At 32.1% G+C, this 16,823-nt stretch overlaps 1 protein-coding gene across 1 annotated transcript; it reads left to right on the plus strand.

Moving 5' to 3' along the window:
* Window positions 1–377: 377 nt before the first annotated feature.
* On the plus strand, window positions 378–1,596 carry LOC149215403 (5'-3' exoribonuclease 3-like). The gene is made up of 5 exons (XM_089389710.1): window positions 378–539; window positions 744–863; window positions 1,054–1,116; window positions 1,228–1,368; window positions 1,507–1,596. The coding sequence occupies exons 2-5, from the start codon at window positions 792–794 to the stop codon at window positions 1,594–1,596; spliced, it is 366 nt and encodes a 121-aa protein (XP_089245836.1). The 5' UTR covers window positions 378–539; window positions 744–791.
* The last annotated feature ends 15,227 nt before the right edge of the window (window positions 1,597–16,823 follow it).

Here is a 16,823-nt window from a genome sequence, read left to right on the forward strand (position 1 = left end):
TTTTTAAGAACATGTTTGACTACATAGACCGCTTATTTTTAATAGTGAGGCCAAGGAAGCTTTTGTACATGGCAATTGGTAATTGAGTTAGTTACCTTAAGTACTCCACCTTTAATATTTGACATTAAATATTTAATGTTCACATCTTTTGGTAAACTTTTACTGAGCACTGACTTTCTGTAACTGTACATGGTGTTGCACAACGTTTTTGTGCTGCAAAAGATGTAGCTGAAGCAATAAGTTTGTCTGCTATTGAAGAACTACTTCATACCCCTTCAAAGCAAGTTGTCTTAAATAAGATTCAAGTAGAAATTCAACGTTTCTGATTTACATTGTGCATTTTTCAGAGTACAGAAGAAGAAAGATTGAGAAAAGAGTTTGAGGCAGAAGGTAAAGTTATGGCCTTAAAAGAGAAATCAGAAGTCCATGACTCAAATGTCATTACCCCTAGGACAAAATTTATGGCCACACTGTCTGTAGCTATGTAGTACTATGTACATTTAAGATTAAACAATGACCTGGGATGGCAGAAAATAAAGGTTTGCATTATCCTTCATTTCCCAAGGCAGTATTGATATGTTACCGCATAATCTTAAAAGTAACTTTCATCTTTTTTAGGAAGCTAGAATTGTTGATGTCTTGTAATCTTGTTTGCCTTTCATGACTAATTCATATAATTGCGATTCGTTTCTACATTTCATCTCTGATGTGTGTTGAACTGCTTTTTTAATTCAATCTTGAAGGTTATAGTGTCTGATGCAAATGTTCCTGGTGAGGGGGAACACAAAGTCATGTCCTATATACGTCTCCAAAGAAACCTCCCTGGTTTCAATCCAAATACGCGTCACTGCTTGTATGGATTAGTAAGTGCTCTGATTTCTAAAAAGAATGGCGTTGCTTGAACCTGACATGTGGTATTTTAGGTTAATTGCTTGATATTTTACTAAGACTTATGGTATCTCTTCATTTAGCTAATGATGATTTTATTTGATAACATACATTTACTTTTGTGTATAATTTGTATGATTTTAAAAGCTGCTTTTGCAACTCCAGGATGCAGATTTAATTATGCTGGCATTGGCAACTCATGAAATCCACTTCTCAATTTTAAGAGAGGTTGTTGACTTCTTTGCAACATAAACACTGATATTTTGTTTCCGGATATTCTGGGATTACTATGTAAGAGATAGCTCTGCCTCTGAGTATATACCTGTGGTGATGATACAGGTCATCACTTTCCCTGGTCAGCAAGAAAAATGCTACCTTTGTGGTCAGGTTGGTCATTTGGCAGCTAATTGTGAAGGAAATCCAGGAGAATTGGATGAGGAGGGCAATGAACAGAGTCCTGTTCCTAAAAAACCCTATCAGGTTTACTAGAAAGATTGAAACTTACAAATTGCTATATTTACTATATATTTTGAACAGTAGACATTCTTTCACCCATAGGATAGGGATTTCATTACAGTAAGTCTACTGCCATATGCCATTATGCTAATAATTGAGCAGTTTCTCAACATCTGGACCTTGCGAGAGTACTTGGAGTGTGACATGAAGTTTTTGTGGGGAATGATTTCCTTCCGCACATGCCTACATTAGAAATTCGTGAGGTTTGTACATGATTTTTGGCATTCCTGTAGTGCTTTTCTTTTATTGACAAATCACAAAAAAGCCTTTACTACTGGCTTTGTTATACTGGTGTTTCCCCTTTAACTGGTCATCATTATTTGATTGGGAAATTATATTCCTTGTTATGAAATGAATTTTACAGAAAGTGCTAGTGTGGCTGTATTGTATTAAAGAGGATGCAGTGAAAGACCAGAAATTAATTCAAATTTTTGTCAGGGTATCAAAACTGTGCATTGGATGTTAACTGACATAAGCAGTCTCAGCAGCTCAGTAGACAGTTGCAGTCCCAAAGGTACACACAATCACTTCCTGTTCTATATCCTTTTTCATTGGGATGTTAACTGACAGCTCAGCTCAGTAGACCTTCGCAGTCCCAAATGTACACATAATCACTTCCTGTTCTATATCCTGTTATAAGTGACAATGGTATTACCAATTTTACAAAGTCTACAAAGTCAAGCACATTCTCTGTTTCACAATTAATTTGTTCTGCAACTCTAAATCTTCACATGATTACAAACAATAACTCTCTGTTTCAAATGACATGCTCTGTTTCAATATCTGATTTATATATGATCATATTCTAACTATGACTTCATAATACGATTTATAGGAATCTCCTTGGATCCTCAAATGATAAGAACACCTGGAGACAATACTTCCTCGTTGAGGAAATATAAATAAAATTTATATGCATAAGAAAATTGTTTAAACATTATCTTGTTCAATCAACCTTCAATCGACTGGGGATAACCATAAAGGCATTCTCTGCTTGGAAGTGGTATTTTGAAGTCTGGTATAAAAAAAGCTAGCATGCAGGAGTGGCACCTTCACTTTCTCTGCAAAAGTGTTCCCAATTCAGTATGACAGAATATAGTCCCACTTGACTGAGAAAAGTACAGCTCTATTTTATTAAGTCTTTAGAGTCCAAGAAGGCAATGGCAGCAAAAAAACTCCAAGACCTAGCACTTAGTTAGCTACAGTGGTACAGTGGACTGATATTCTTGATCATTAGTTTGATTATGCAGTATTGGGCATTTGGATTGCAGAACCTGGCCATACTTAATATCATAATAACAAGCCTAGGTTAAGCTGTCTTTGACTGGTCAGTGGATTGATATACATTTACAATGACTGATCCTAACGTACAGCAGGTTCTTTTTTATCTTGGCAGTGGTATTTTGAACTCTGGTGTCAACACTGTGCATTCGATGTTAACTGACATAAGCAGTCTGAGCAGCTCAGTAGACATATTATGATTCTGTGACTTGTAGTTGCATTGCATCACTAAACATAATATTGCATCGAACACTTAGTCGTCATCATGTTTCCTATGTCTGAGAAATTCTTTTTTATCTTGGCAGTCGTATTTTGAACTCTGGTATCAAAACTGTGCATTGGATGTTAACTGAGCCTACTCAATGCAGGTGCATTCTCAAGTGCATTCTCAGGCTGAACCTACTCAATGCAGGCACTTAAATCTGCTCAGGAAGCAACTGTGGCAAGGCCGGCTAGGTTTTGCATTGGATCTTAACTGAGCCTACTCAATGCAGGTGCATTTGACCGAATGAAAGCACCAGTAGCATCCCCAGGACCAGTCACAAAGCTATCAGCTAGAAGCAACTGTGGCAAGGCCGGCTAGGTTTTGCAGGATGACCAATTCAGTTTGACAGAATCAGCATCTAGTTCGGTTCTCAATGCTGGGACTTGCTGCCTTGCAGCCTCCCTGGCAAGGCTGGCTAGGTTTTGTAGGATGACCAATTCAGTTTGACAGAATCAGCATCTAGTTCGGTTCTCAATGCAGGGACTTGCTGCCTCGCAGCCTCCCTTGTTTCTTTTATGTTCTCTCTTTTTATCATCCCCTCCAATTAGGGACCCACAATAGTTTGAAAAAATGTGTTTTGATATATATAATGACTCAACTTAGGATAGTCTTCTGATATGTTTATAGCAGTGCCATATCAACCATATAGGTGGTTATCTCCACAAATATTACTCTATAGGGATCAAAACCTTGAAGACTTTGGTGACTTTTGATTAAATGTTTGGTATGAAATAATATCTATTAATAAACCCTTTGACATCTTTATATGGATTACAGTAACCACAATAATGTTAATGGCATATGGAGTATGGAGGTGTAATTTTTGTTTACTATTAATAAAATTATTAGATTTTTTTTTAAATATATACATGGTTTAAATCAACATAGTTATTAAAGTAATTTATTTATAATTTTTCTTTATATTATTTAATATTGTATATTAAAATATTTTATTTAGAGTGCTTTTTTATTACATAAAGAATAGAACTAATTACACATTTTTTTATGAGGATGTATTTGCAATGTTTTAACATTATTTTATTTGAGATGGATATTGAAATATTATATTTATAGTCAGTGATAATATATATTTATATATCTCTTTTATATCAAATTGAAAATCTAATTTTTTTTCTTACTTTCAGTTACCTTATTTTTATATAAAATTATATTACTTAATATTAGCATTTAAATATTATCTTTAATATTAGCATTTAAATATTTATCTTTAAGTGAGAATAAATATCTTTATTATTATTATTTAATATAAACATTGAATTTTTTTAATTTAAAAATTACACACTAAACTAAAAATATAAGATTTGTATTTTTTCTATTAAACTCACAATTACCTTATTTTTAAATAAAAAAAATCATACTGTTTAATATAAATATTGAAAAAAATTATTTATTATTGAAAATAAAATAATTTTATTATTTATAAAACTACATATTTCTCTTTTTTATTTATTAAAAAAATTATTTTTATTTAAAAAAACATATCTATTATAAACTAAAGTAATTATTATACATCTCCCTTATATTAAAATTAAAATACACCTCTAGATACAATAAATTAAATAAATATTTTAAAGAATCAAATAAATATTATACTACCTTAAAGTATAGATTGTAATAAAAAATTCAATATTACTAAACAAAACAGGATGTGGGGCCTCGGGGTGGGGTGGGGTGGGGTGGGGTGGGGTGACTACCAGTTAAAGAGGCAGGCAGTGGTGGTACCCAAGTGAAAAGGTATTGTGTATGGCTGACAAAATGCTTTGTCCTCATAAAATAGTTTGGATTTAATAAAACCAGTAGAATTGTCCTCCATACAACCATATTAGATCTCAATTTCATAATCTTTGTTCCAATACTGACCTTCCTAGCCTTTTACGAAATCAAAATTATAGTGAGCTCGGAAGGCTTCTCTCCAAGCTTTTTGAGTATAGGAATAAAATCTTAAATCAAACTAAATAATTCGTTTCTTAGGACCGATAGACCAAAGTTTGGTCTCAGTGGACGTTAACAATGATCATCATCATCATCAATAATTTATTTATTTTTATATTTTTCATATATATTTTTTATATCAATATATAAATTTTAATGGTTAAAAATGGAGGTTAAAAATATCATAAGTATTATATTTTTCTAAATTTTAATAATCAAAATTTGAAAATTAATATTAAAAAATGTTATATAAAAAATTTAAATAATAAAAATTTTAATTTTTAAATAATACATTTCCCCAATGACCTATCTATTAAGAATCAACAACTAAGAAGAATCAACAATAAATATTTAATTGTGAGACCCCTCCCATAATTGTGCCCATGACTTCAGTCTAGGTGTTGTCATACCCGTCATGTAGCCTCCTCTAAGTGTGCCCTTTGTCACTCATTTTTGTCCAAGTTGGTCATTTCAAATGGTCAAATTTGGGTGCCATGTGTCACGCCAAAAAAACATCACGTCAACCTTTGGTCCACACCATTACCATGTTGGTTGTGGACCTGATCATTGGCTTTAACCCCACACAATTTAGATTTTCCCCATTTTAATTATTTCAAAGTAATCCAACATTCCTATGCACCTAGGGAATTCAATAGTTGTCATCAAAACATGGACCCCCTCCCATTGTTGACCTAGAGAGGGGAGTCTGTTATCACTATTTCTACTCCAAGTTCCATAGTATCCCATCAATGGCCACTGTGCTCTCCATGATTCCAATGATTGTGATTGAAATGTGAACTCCCTCCCCCCACCTCTTGCTAACTTGGTAGGGGGTTTTCCTCTATGGGATCTTCATTTTTTAATAAGCGAGAACCCTCCACCATTGATTCATTTAAGGGTCCACTCCCGATGCTCATGCATCCACTCCTCGGCCCTAGTCATAGCATGAAGTCATATGGCTTAATAAGGGTTAAGCCCTTTTCCTCCATAGCCATAGAATTATATCCCTGTGGAATTATATATGTGTGTGTATAAATTTAGAGTTAGGCCTCTGCCCTTAGCACTTAACTATAGTGCTTGACCACATGGGTTATGGGATTAAGTCTCGTCCTTCAACTCTCAAGGATTTCAGCCTCACTATATATATATATATATATATATATATATATATATATATATATATATATATATATATATATATATATATAATTTTTTTTTTCTATGTTCATATACATGCCTATGCATGTATATGAACATAGTGTTAATTTCTTCTAAGCTTTCGACCATGTTGACATGTACATATAAATTAAAATTAACAGGTCTGTAGCTCAACCTTGGTCATCCTTCCAGAGCTCTTACACATGATACCAAGACCTAGTATCAATATATTCATGATAGATTCTGATAGTTATTTATATTCAAACAGGGATTTAACAACCCTTTGAAATTCAGACCATTTAGGCCATCTACTAGCACATAACAATCAAGAATTCATATGCCATTCAGAACAAGAAATTAGCATAAAAAATCTCAGTATTATTTACTAGCATTCACCCATTATTTCATTAAAACACAAGTAAAGACCCTCGCTAATACCTTCTTCTTTTTTTAATAACAAATACATTTTCATTTACCTATGTATATTAATGTTATAGAATTCAACTCCCGGATGCAGGTGTTTAGGCATGCAGGTACTATGCAACGACCTTCGGTTGGCAAGTGGTGAGGCCACCTGGCCACCCATGCTTCCACTTAGAAGCATATACAGAAAGCCACCGCCGATATTAAAGGCACATTAATGAACTGTGTGGGTCGAGGCTTCATCAATTTGGTTTTTAAGATGGCCTCTTCAGACCGTCTTCCCCCCGCTCCACCTCCTCTGAACTACAATTGTCTCCCTACTGCTGCAGAGCCAAACTTGTGCATGACAACGGGGAGACGCTGCTAAGTTCTGCACTGCATTGAGATGGTGGATGATGCACATTTATCATAGATTCTTTTATGCTACCTACAAACTGGTTCTTTGATCTTGAATCTTAGGAACTGGTTCTTCGGTTTTGAATCTCTGCTTTGAACCGCTGATTACAGGTCCTTCTATTCCCATTGACCACTCATTCTTTGGCACTGCTCCTTCTCATCCTCGTCTGCTCAATTTTGCCCAGGTGAGCATGCCTCGTCTATGTCATCGAATGCGTTGCAGGAGGGGCAGTAGCAAGGAAGATCTCCCCCTTCCTTGTCCCTCTCTAACTCGTCCCCCTCTGACTCATCCTCCCCTTCGACGGCTCATTTCTCTGGACGCTACCCAGCCACTCACAACGGTCGGGGGTGGGCTCAGACTGCAAGTCCTCAACCTGTTGACGCTACTCCCCAACCTCATGTTGCCTCTGTATCATCTCTTCAGCCCAGTCATTCTGCACAATTTCAATTTCGCTACACGCTAGAATGTCCCTGCATAATAGCAACTATCTTGGTGGCATTTAGAGAGGAGCTACAAAACTCTGAAGACCCAGCCCACAATACTCAGGCGCGGAACACCACCAGCAAGAGAAAAGCCCTTGGAAGCAGCTCAAGAATGCACAGAAGCAGCGAAGCAGCGAAGGGACGCACCAATCCAGGCTGCTTCAAGAACTTGGAAGAAACTCTGAGAGACAAACAAGATGCAGAAGATGACATGGAGGCGTACAGGTGTTTGATAGCGGAAGAACCTCCTCCTCCTAACGACACCTAGCTAGTCAATGTTTTTCAGGTTCTAGGTTCCCGGCTCCCAATACTATGGGTCTATTCTGGTGTTTTTTTAATGTAATGTTGTTAATTTTGATGATTGTTCAAAAAATTATTCCACTCTGGCACTACAGGCTGTTACCCCTGCATGGGCAGCAAACTCTTATAGTTTTGGACTGGTTTCCCTAGTGCGGATAGTCTCTTTCCAGTCTTTTGTTGTTAAAAATGGCATAATTTGGGGCTTGCTCTGCAGAGGCCGATGCCTCCTTGTACAACTTTTGTTACATTAATAGAATTAGTCTAATTTAGAAAAAAATAAAATAAAATAAAATAAAAATAAAAATAAAAAAATGTTATAGAATTCAACATATATATACATACATATATATATATATATATATAGATATATATATATATATATATACATACATACATACATACATACATACATACATACATATATATATATATATATTAACACCCATATGGGCTAAACATCATCGAGATGTTCAATTTATTGTGCTCAAAAGGCTTTCCCTCGCAGATTTTCTCAGACTGCAATTTTCATGTAATTATTTTAGTTCTCTGCTCTAAGACTTAGAGTTTGTGACTGAGTATGAGAAAAAATTCCTGTGAACTTTGGATCTCTATCACTTACCATTACCTTATGAAAGCCATGAAGGTTATGGCTTTATTTTATAAACACTTTTTCCACTTGGATTGTTCGATGTAAATTTCTAAGCAGAAAAGTAAAAAATATAATTTTATATGGTTGGTGATGTATTCTCCTAACAAGAAGAAAAGGTAGAAAAAGATGTTAAAACTGTATAATCTTCAGCTTCAATCCTTAGGTCTGCATAAAACACTTATAAACTTGTAAAAGAAACTAAGAAGATCAAAAGATCTATATAGCAAAGTTGCATATATAACACCCGATGGAAAGGAATGTTTTTTATTAATAATATTCACATAGGAAGAAGAATGTAGACACGGGTCTCTAAAGCCCTCATCCACAGGAAGATCAAATGATCTGTATACCAAAGTTTCATATATAACACCCAATGGAACTTTTTTTATTAATAATATTCACATAGGAAGAAGAATGTAGACACGGGTCTCTAAAGCCCTCATCCACAAGAGGGTTCTTTTGATATCCCTACACTTTAGTTGGCTATTTCTCTCTCTTGACAATGGAAGTTGAACTCACGGAGGGGAGCTCAAAAGTAAAAATATTAGATTAATGATGATGATAATGATCATATGTAGAGAGTGAAGGAAAACTTCTCTATTTATAATAAAATGCTAGGATGGGTCTAGATTTAATCAAATAATAGAATATTATTAGACCAAATCAAGATTTATTAGTATATTTAGGATAGGAAAATATTGATGAAATGGTGAAAAACCTTTATTTATTGAAGAGACTAAAAAACTAATGATTAATTAAGTTAAATAAGAAAAGTTGTTAAAGTAATAAATAAATAAAAATGACTTATTAATTACTTTAAGAAGTTATGGTCAAAGCAAGTTAGAAATAATTATTAAATAACTGTTTAATCATTATTTCACGAAGAAATGAGGAATAAATAATAAATAATATTTTATTTAATTATTTATGGGTAATGCTGTCAAAATGTGTTAAAAATAATTAATAAATAATTATTTCAAGGGATAAAGGTTAAATGTTTAAGGAATAATAAATAAACACTGGTTTATTTAGTCATTCCTATGGATATCCATGGGGTCTTAGATAGATGGCGATCGAGTGCATTTTTAAGACACTCCTAGATGTTAAATCACTGGTTCAATTCCCCACCCTATTCGGGTGTTATTCTTAGACATGGACATAATGCAACCTCATTAATGCTAAACATAAAATAAAATAAATATTCCTTTATATGGGTGAAAATATGTTAATTACTTTTATTCTTAGACATGGACATAATGCAACCTCATTAATGCTAAACATAAAATAAAATAAATATTCCTTTGTATGGGTGAAAATATGTTAATTACTTTCACAAAAATAGGTAAATATGAGAATAACATGAAATTAATTAAATTTGTTCCTCAACTATTTTCAAGTGGTTAAGAAAAAATAATTGGAGTTGTCTTTAGTGCGACTTTTTGGGAGTCTTTCTGCTAGGTTTTTCTGTTCTAGTTTCTCTAAAATATGGCAGGAATTTATTGAAATCACAAGCTTGATGGGTAATCCCTGTACAATCGAAGTTCCCTAGGGGTTTTTCAAGGTGTTGAATCCATATATACAGTTAAAAAATCAGATTAAATAACACAAATCAAAATTTCACTTCAAAATTATTCTACCAAATTTCGGCACTGGAAAGTCCAAAAAGTCATATTAAGACAACTTTTTAGGAAAAATGGTTCTCTAAATTATTTCTGAAGGTGAAAGTGGGTTTAATGCATAAAACTCATAGTACATGGTGTATTTCGATCATCCTAGTGGAAAATGGCTAGTTGGTCACTTCAAAGGTGATAACAGATAGTTCCCCAATGTACGAGTGTTAGGAGCACATCGTATGACCAAAATACATTGTACATTCACATTCACCAGAAACCAAAGGGGGAGTCAAATGGAGAAAGAATGAGAGAACCATTGCAGCACAGGGAAGAAATATAACCGAAGGAAGCAAAACCTATTGGTCAAAGAAAATTCTCCTTTATTATTTGTACGTGACCTCAATGAGGCAAGGGAGGCATACTCATACCGACTAAGATAACTCAGTACAATAATAATAGTGCGTCCAACAATCTGGGTGTGAGAAAAATAGTACATGATACACTATGTGCATGCATCAATGGGCTAGAAAGTAATACAATGGTATAAAAGAGTCTCATATACATATGTGCTTGAAATACAAAGGTCATGGCTAATAAAATGAGTGTTATTGAAGGGAGTACATGGGACCAAATGTCCCCAAGTTGATGTCACAGGGAGATCTCAACTAAAGAAGCCTTACTAAACTGAAAAGTCATCTGAAGATATGAATGGGCCAACTGAAGAAGGGGCTCATGCAATGGCCTCTATGATCGACATACAACCTAACCTTTGATATTTTGTGACATCTGAAAATATAAAAATACAGATAAGATTTTATTTATTTATGGGTGTAAATTAATTAATTTGTATGGGGAGATCTCAACTAAAGAAGCCTTACTAAACTAGAAAGGGCTCTGAAGATATGAATTGGCCAACTGAAAAATGGGCTCATGCAGTGGCCTCTACCATCGACATATAACCTAACCTTTGATATTTCGTGACATTTGGAAATATAAGAATAGAGATAAGATTTTATTTATTTATGGGTGTAAATTAATTAATTTGTATGAAATATATATATATATATATGAAAGAACAATTATATTTGATAATCAATTATTTTATTTATTTTTAAAATATCATTTTCTTTAAATAATTTGAGGAAAATTCATATAATATCATTATATATTTTAAATTTATTTGTATCTCCCCCATTATGTTATGCTTTTCATTTTTCTTTCCCTAACAACTCTCTAAATCATGGAGATTTTTTTACTCCATTAAGTTAAAACACATGGATATATTGAGTTTATATTTTGTATTCAAATACGTAAAACGCTATGATTACATAAAAATTTTCATTTTTCTTTCCATAACAACTTTCTAAATCATGGAGATGTTTTTACTCCATTAAGTTAAAACACCACCTAGATATATTGAGATTATAATTTGCATTCAAATACATAAAAATGCTATGATTACATAATTTTTTTATGGAATTATTTTTGTCAAAGATTTAGAGATAACAATTAAATGTTATATTATACTATATTACTGCAGCTAATACTAATAATAGTTATTTGCAATATTATAGCCAATTGATTTAAATAATATCATCATATTATTTCTAGCTTATAACAATATCTTTTGAAACAACATCAACAAATGCATAAGGAATTTGGTGATGTAATTTAACTATATTTATAATATATGAACATAATCCTCGAATCAGCCAAAAACCACATGGTAAATGACACATTTTATATTTTTAACATGTTACAATGATAATAGCCCCATGCTCTAGAATTCAATTGGGTTGCACATATTTCTATCTCTATGTAAACTAGAACAATGGTGGTGGTAGAGAGGTTTGTATCACAAACAAAGTTTGTATCAAAGAACAACAAAACTACAACTCATCCTTCATAATAACAGTGCATTTACTCTCCATTTAATGAAATGTGTTAATCTCATGAGATTCAACCAAGAAATGGCTTATTTGCGTAGAAGTTGTTTGATCACATGTCATTTACACTTCAATTGATAGTTTCCAAATTAGTTGCAAGAAAAATTGTAACAAATTGGAAACTTGCTATGAAACCATGATCATTTCTAGTACCGTGTTAATGTAACATGTTAAGACATAGGAAAGTAGATATTATGGCTTACCAAAATTGTGTTGATCTTTTAATTTATTAATCCTACCAACTTGATATAGAAAAATTAAGTAAGGAATTAGATATACATTTATTTAATATAAAATAAAATTTGAGAATAAATTTAAAAAACAACTAAACTACCTATAAATTTAAATATTTAAAACAAATCCCGGTAAACATTGACATAGGGTTAGACTTAGACTTTTGGTTTCTCACTAGTAATAGATTAGATATTAACATAAATATATTAATTTTTTTAATAAAACTTAGTTTAAAATAAACTCACTAGTAATATATTGAAGTTTAAAATAACTATGTTAAATAAAATAAATATTAAATTTGTATTGAAGTTTAAGATACTTATGTTAAATAAAATAAACAGTAAATTTGTATTTTATCATGTAAAGATAAATTCTAAAATAAATGATAAATTTATTCTTATTTTATTTTAAATTATAATTTATTTAGGCTAATAGACCTAAAACATTCCAATTTGTCATTTTATCAATAATTAAAAACATTTATAAATCCATCGCGTTTAAAGTTGTAGTGGGTCTGGTGAAACTATTGTTAGTGGCATATCTCAAGCATATGAGAACCAAGTCTTCCGCTTTAGCAGAGCATGTGGAGAAAACCAATCATCATGTCTGCATCGAAGAAACTAGTGTGATTGCTAGAGTGTGGCAATTCCATCATCGGAAATTTAGGGAAACCCTTAGATTGAAAAAAGGGAAGATTAGTAGTTGCTGGATCCCAGCCCTCTCCTCCTAGTCCTTTTCTCCCTTAAATATTCTTTTTTTTTTTGATCTTGAATTCCCTAATATTTATATATTTAAACTCTTTGATTTTTAAATCAATATTAATATTTTTTATTTTATTTTATTTATTTATTTATTTATTTTTTACTTTTAAACTAATATTAATATTTTTATTTTTATTTTTATTTTTAATATTGTAATTTTTCTAATACTTGAATTCTCTAATATTTATTTTTGACTATTTTTTATTTTTATTTTTATTTTTTATAAACTATTTTTACCCTTAATAAACTATTAATTGATATTGTAATTTGTGTAATATTTTTATAGGGATACTCTTTGACTACGAATATAATACTAATCTTTTTATTTTAATATATATTCATAAATATATGTCATTTAGCTTTTATTTTAAAATAGAATTAACTATTTATAGATTATTTTATTTCAAACTTATTCAACTAACTAATGTTTATAAATTTCTTTGATAACTAATTATTTTATTCATTTATTTTCTTCATTTAAATTAAGATTTAAATGTCCCTTTAACTTATATTTTATTTAAAATATAATTAACTTATATTTAATTAAAATATAATTAACTATTCTCTATGACTTGATTTATTCACTCGCTTATTCTAACATATATTTGCAATTATAAAATTGTCCATTTATAAGGAAATTAATAACTGGATTTACTTATTTAAATAAATTATGCCCTTCATAGTCTAACTAGTCATTCCCTAGTCAATCTAGCTATTATCATTTTAGCCATTACCTGATCTGGAAATTTGGTCATTGGATATTCTGCCTGATCTATTTATAATGCATAGCAAGATCTGCTCATTCAACTTGTCCTGACGATGAACCACACTGGTTGGTTTTAAACGCGTCGACAAAAATTTCTCTATGTGATTTTCGCCAAAGATTCTTCTCAAAATTGATATAGATCACAAAAGCCTAAATTTTTTAAGTTATTTTATATTTATATAGAGAGAGGGAACAATCACTTTAATACACATATTTTAATACACAAATGCAAGTAAAGCAATAAATTAATTTTAATATTCAAAAATCAACTATAAAATTTATTTAATTTCATTATTATTATTTTGTTCGTTTTAAATCGAAAAATGGTTAATGTTATTTAAAAATAAGCATTTAATTATTTAATGGTTAATATCATTTTGGAAGTTAATTTATATTTTCAAAAATTATATATATAATTTTAATAATATATATATATATATATATATATATATATATATATATATATATATATAATTAATTTTAATAATAATTTAATAAATTATTAATATAATTTTAATTATCACAATATATATAATATATATAATAATAGTACATAAATAAATTATATTTAATTAAAAACATTATTTTATTATAATATTAAAGTATCTCGTTTTTCCATATAAATGTTTTTTTATTAAATTAAAAATTAAAAATATCTTTTAAAGTAATGCAACTCAACATATTAATTTGGTAAAATAAAAACACAATCGTTTTTAATAAAAAAATATAAAAACGTTCTCACCATTCAAAAAAAAGTGGACACGAAAAAAGCTATAGTAAGTGGCTAAATTATGTTTTGAGTTATAAATTAGGAAAAACGCACTTTATGATTTGGTGCCTCTTCTGCACCTTTCTGATGGGTTCGCCTTGTTTACAGGGCATATTGGCCTTTCGGGGCTTTATCTGGTGATCTGTTTATGCAGAATTGTATGTGGCTCGGTCCACGGTTTGGCTTATGCTTCTTGCATTTGCATTATGTAATCATTTCTTTATATGAATATATATCGCTTTTTCTTCTGAAAAAAAAAAAAAAAAATTAATAATAGAAAAGTGCACACCAGAAAAGCTCTAAGAAGTGGAAGTGAAAGTCTTCGATTCTAAATTAGGCCAAGACAAGACAAAACAAAACGACCTGGTAAAAAATATAAAAACTTTCTACAGTTAGAAAAGCGAACACTTAGAAGCTATACTATACTAAGCAGTATGTCTTGAATTCAAAATTAAACAAACAATAAACAAAACGAGCATGGTACGCCACATATAAATTCTGCGACACACATGAAGGTGTGGGGAGAAATTTATAAATTCTGCACACAAGGGAAGGATGTAAAAATATATTCAGAAGAAGAGTAGGAGCAAGAGAAAGCATGGAAAATACGTGGGCTAAACTTCATTGGGATGTTCAACTGAGGGTGCTCAAAAGCCTTTCTCCCAAGGATTTGCTCACACTGCAATTTTCATGTAACTATTTTAAATCTCTGCTCTCGGATTTAGAGTTTGTGATTCAGTATGAGAAAAACCGCCCATCTCACACGCCCTTCTACCGCCAAACCAGACGCACGTTCTGGCAGTTTGGCGTTATCGACCGTCTGTGGACGTTGACTGCTTACGACGACGGGTTCTTGTGCTACCAGACTTTCCTACGGCCTTCAACAACTGAGAGGATATTTCTGGTGTTCAATCCTCTCTCTCACAACGATCGATGGATTCTGACGGCGCCGGACAATGACTGCAGCGGGGGAAGTCCCTCGGAGATTGCCGGAAACGCGTTTGATCGGAAAAACGGTATACCCAAGCTCGTCCTGTGCCAGAAGTCGATTCCGTTCGATTATCATTCTGAAAGAACCACTTATGTTTACAACGTCAAAGAGCTGACGTGGAAGAAAATACCAGAGTCAAGGGAAATTAGCAGTAAGCTAAAAATTGGCCCACCCTTAGAGTGTAAGGGTCAAATTGTGAATGGGCGTCTATTGTGTTGGGTGATGGACTGTGTGCAAATTTGGTCCATTCCATACATGGTGCTGGTGTTTGACTTGGAAGAAGAGGCGTGGTTGGAGCCAATCCCAGTGAACCACGAGTTGTCTGCTCCCGTGTGTATTGCAGAGCATGAAAATGAGGTGTGTCTGGTAGGCGGCGGCAGCACAAATGGGATGATGGAGTTAAGGGTTTGGAAAATGGATAAGCTCCTCAAAATTTTCAGAGCAGAGGAATTCATTCCACCCCCACCTTCTAATTCGTTGTGGAAACGTCATGATCTGTTGGGAGGTCGGGGTGCTTTTTTGTGGATCACACGCTTCCACAGCAAAGCAGACGAAGGGGACGTGGAGATACAGCGCGTATGGGTTTATGACTTGTCACGTCGTTCTTGGGAAGATTTGGGCACCTTATCATTGGCGACTCAGTAGGATTTGGTGAGGGCGACACTATAAAGATTTGTTTGTTTTGGAACTCTGAGCTGCAAATTCTTGAAATATTTTGGATCAAATAATTGACGGCGCCCCTAGTTGAACCCACCCATCTTCAGTTTGTGTAGTCCTTCCATTAATAAGTATTCATCTGTTAGGGCATATCACATGAGCAATGTAATTTACACCTAATGTGCTCACGTTTGGCATTGGCCGTCAGTCCTTGATATGTTGCCTCATACAGTTAATAGCTTGAACCAATAGTGTTTCTTTTTATTTAAAGAAAGGCCATCTTTGGCGTAGCTCTGGCTTGTAATGGGTTTCATTATTTATTTTATGCTCTCTTTTTATCTATACCTCCACTGACGGACCCACAATGGTTTGAAACAATATATTTATGGATATATATAGAATGACTCAATTTAGGATAGTCTTCTGATATGTTTATAGCAGTGCCATATCAACCATATAGGCAGTTATCTCGACAAATATTACTCTATAAGGATCAAAACCTTGAAGACTTTAATTTTTTTTTAAAATTAATATGAAATTATTTTATTTGAGATAGATATTGAAATATTTTAATTATGTTCAGTATTAATATATATTTATATATTTATTTTACAGCAAATTAAAAATATAAGTTTTTTTTTTTACTTTCAGTTACTTTATCTATATAAAATATTGATATAAAATTATATTACTTAATATCAACATTTAAATATTTATTTTTAAGTGAGAATGAAATATCTTTATTATTATTAATATAAACACTAAAATATTTTT

This window comes from Pinus tabuliformis, chromosome 1_1 (genome assembly GCF_031772625.1).
Source record: "Pinus tabuliformis cultivar Carrire ecotype Pingquan chromosome 1_1, CPIR1, whole genome shotgun sequence".
NCBI classification, from domain to species: Eukaryota; Viridiplantae; Streptophyta; class Pinopsida; order Pinales; family Pinaceae; genus Pinus; species Pinus tabuliformis.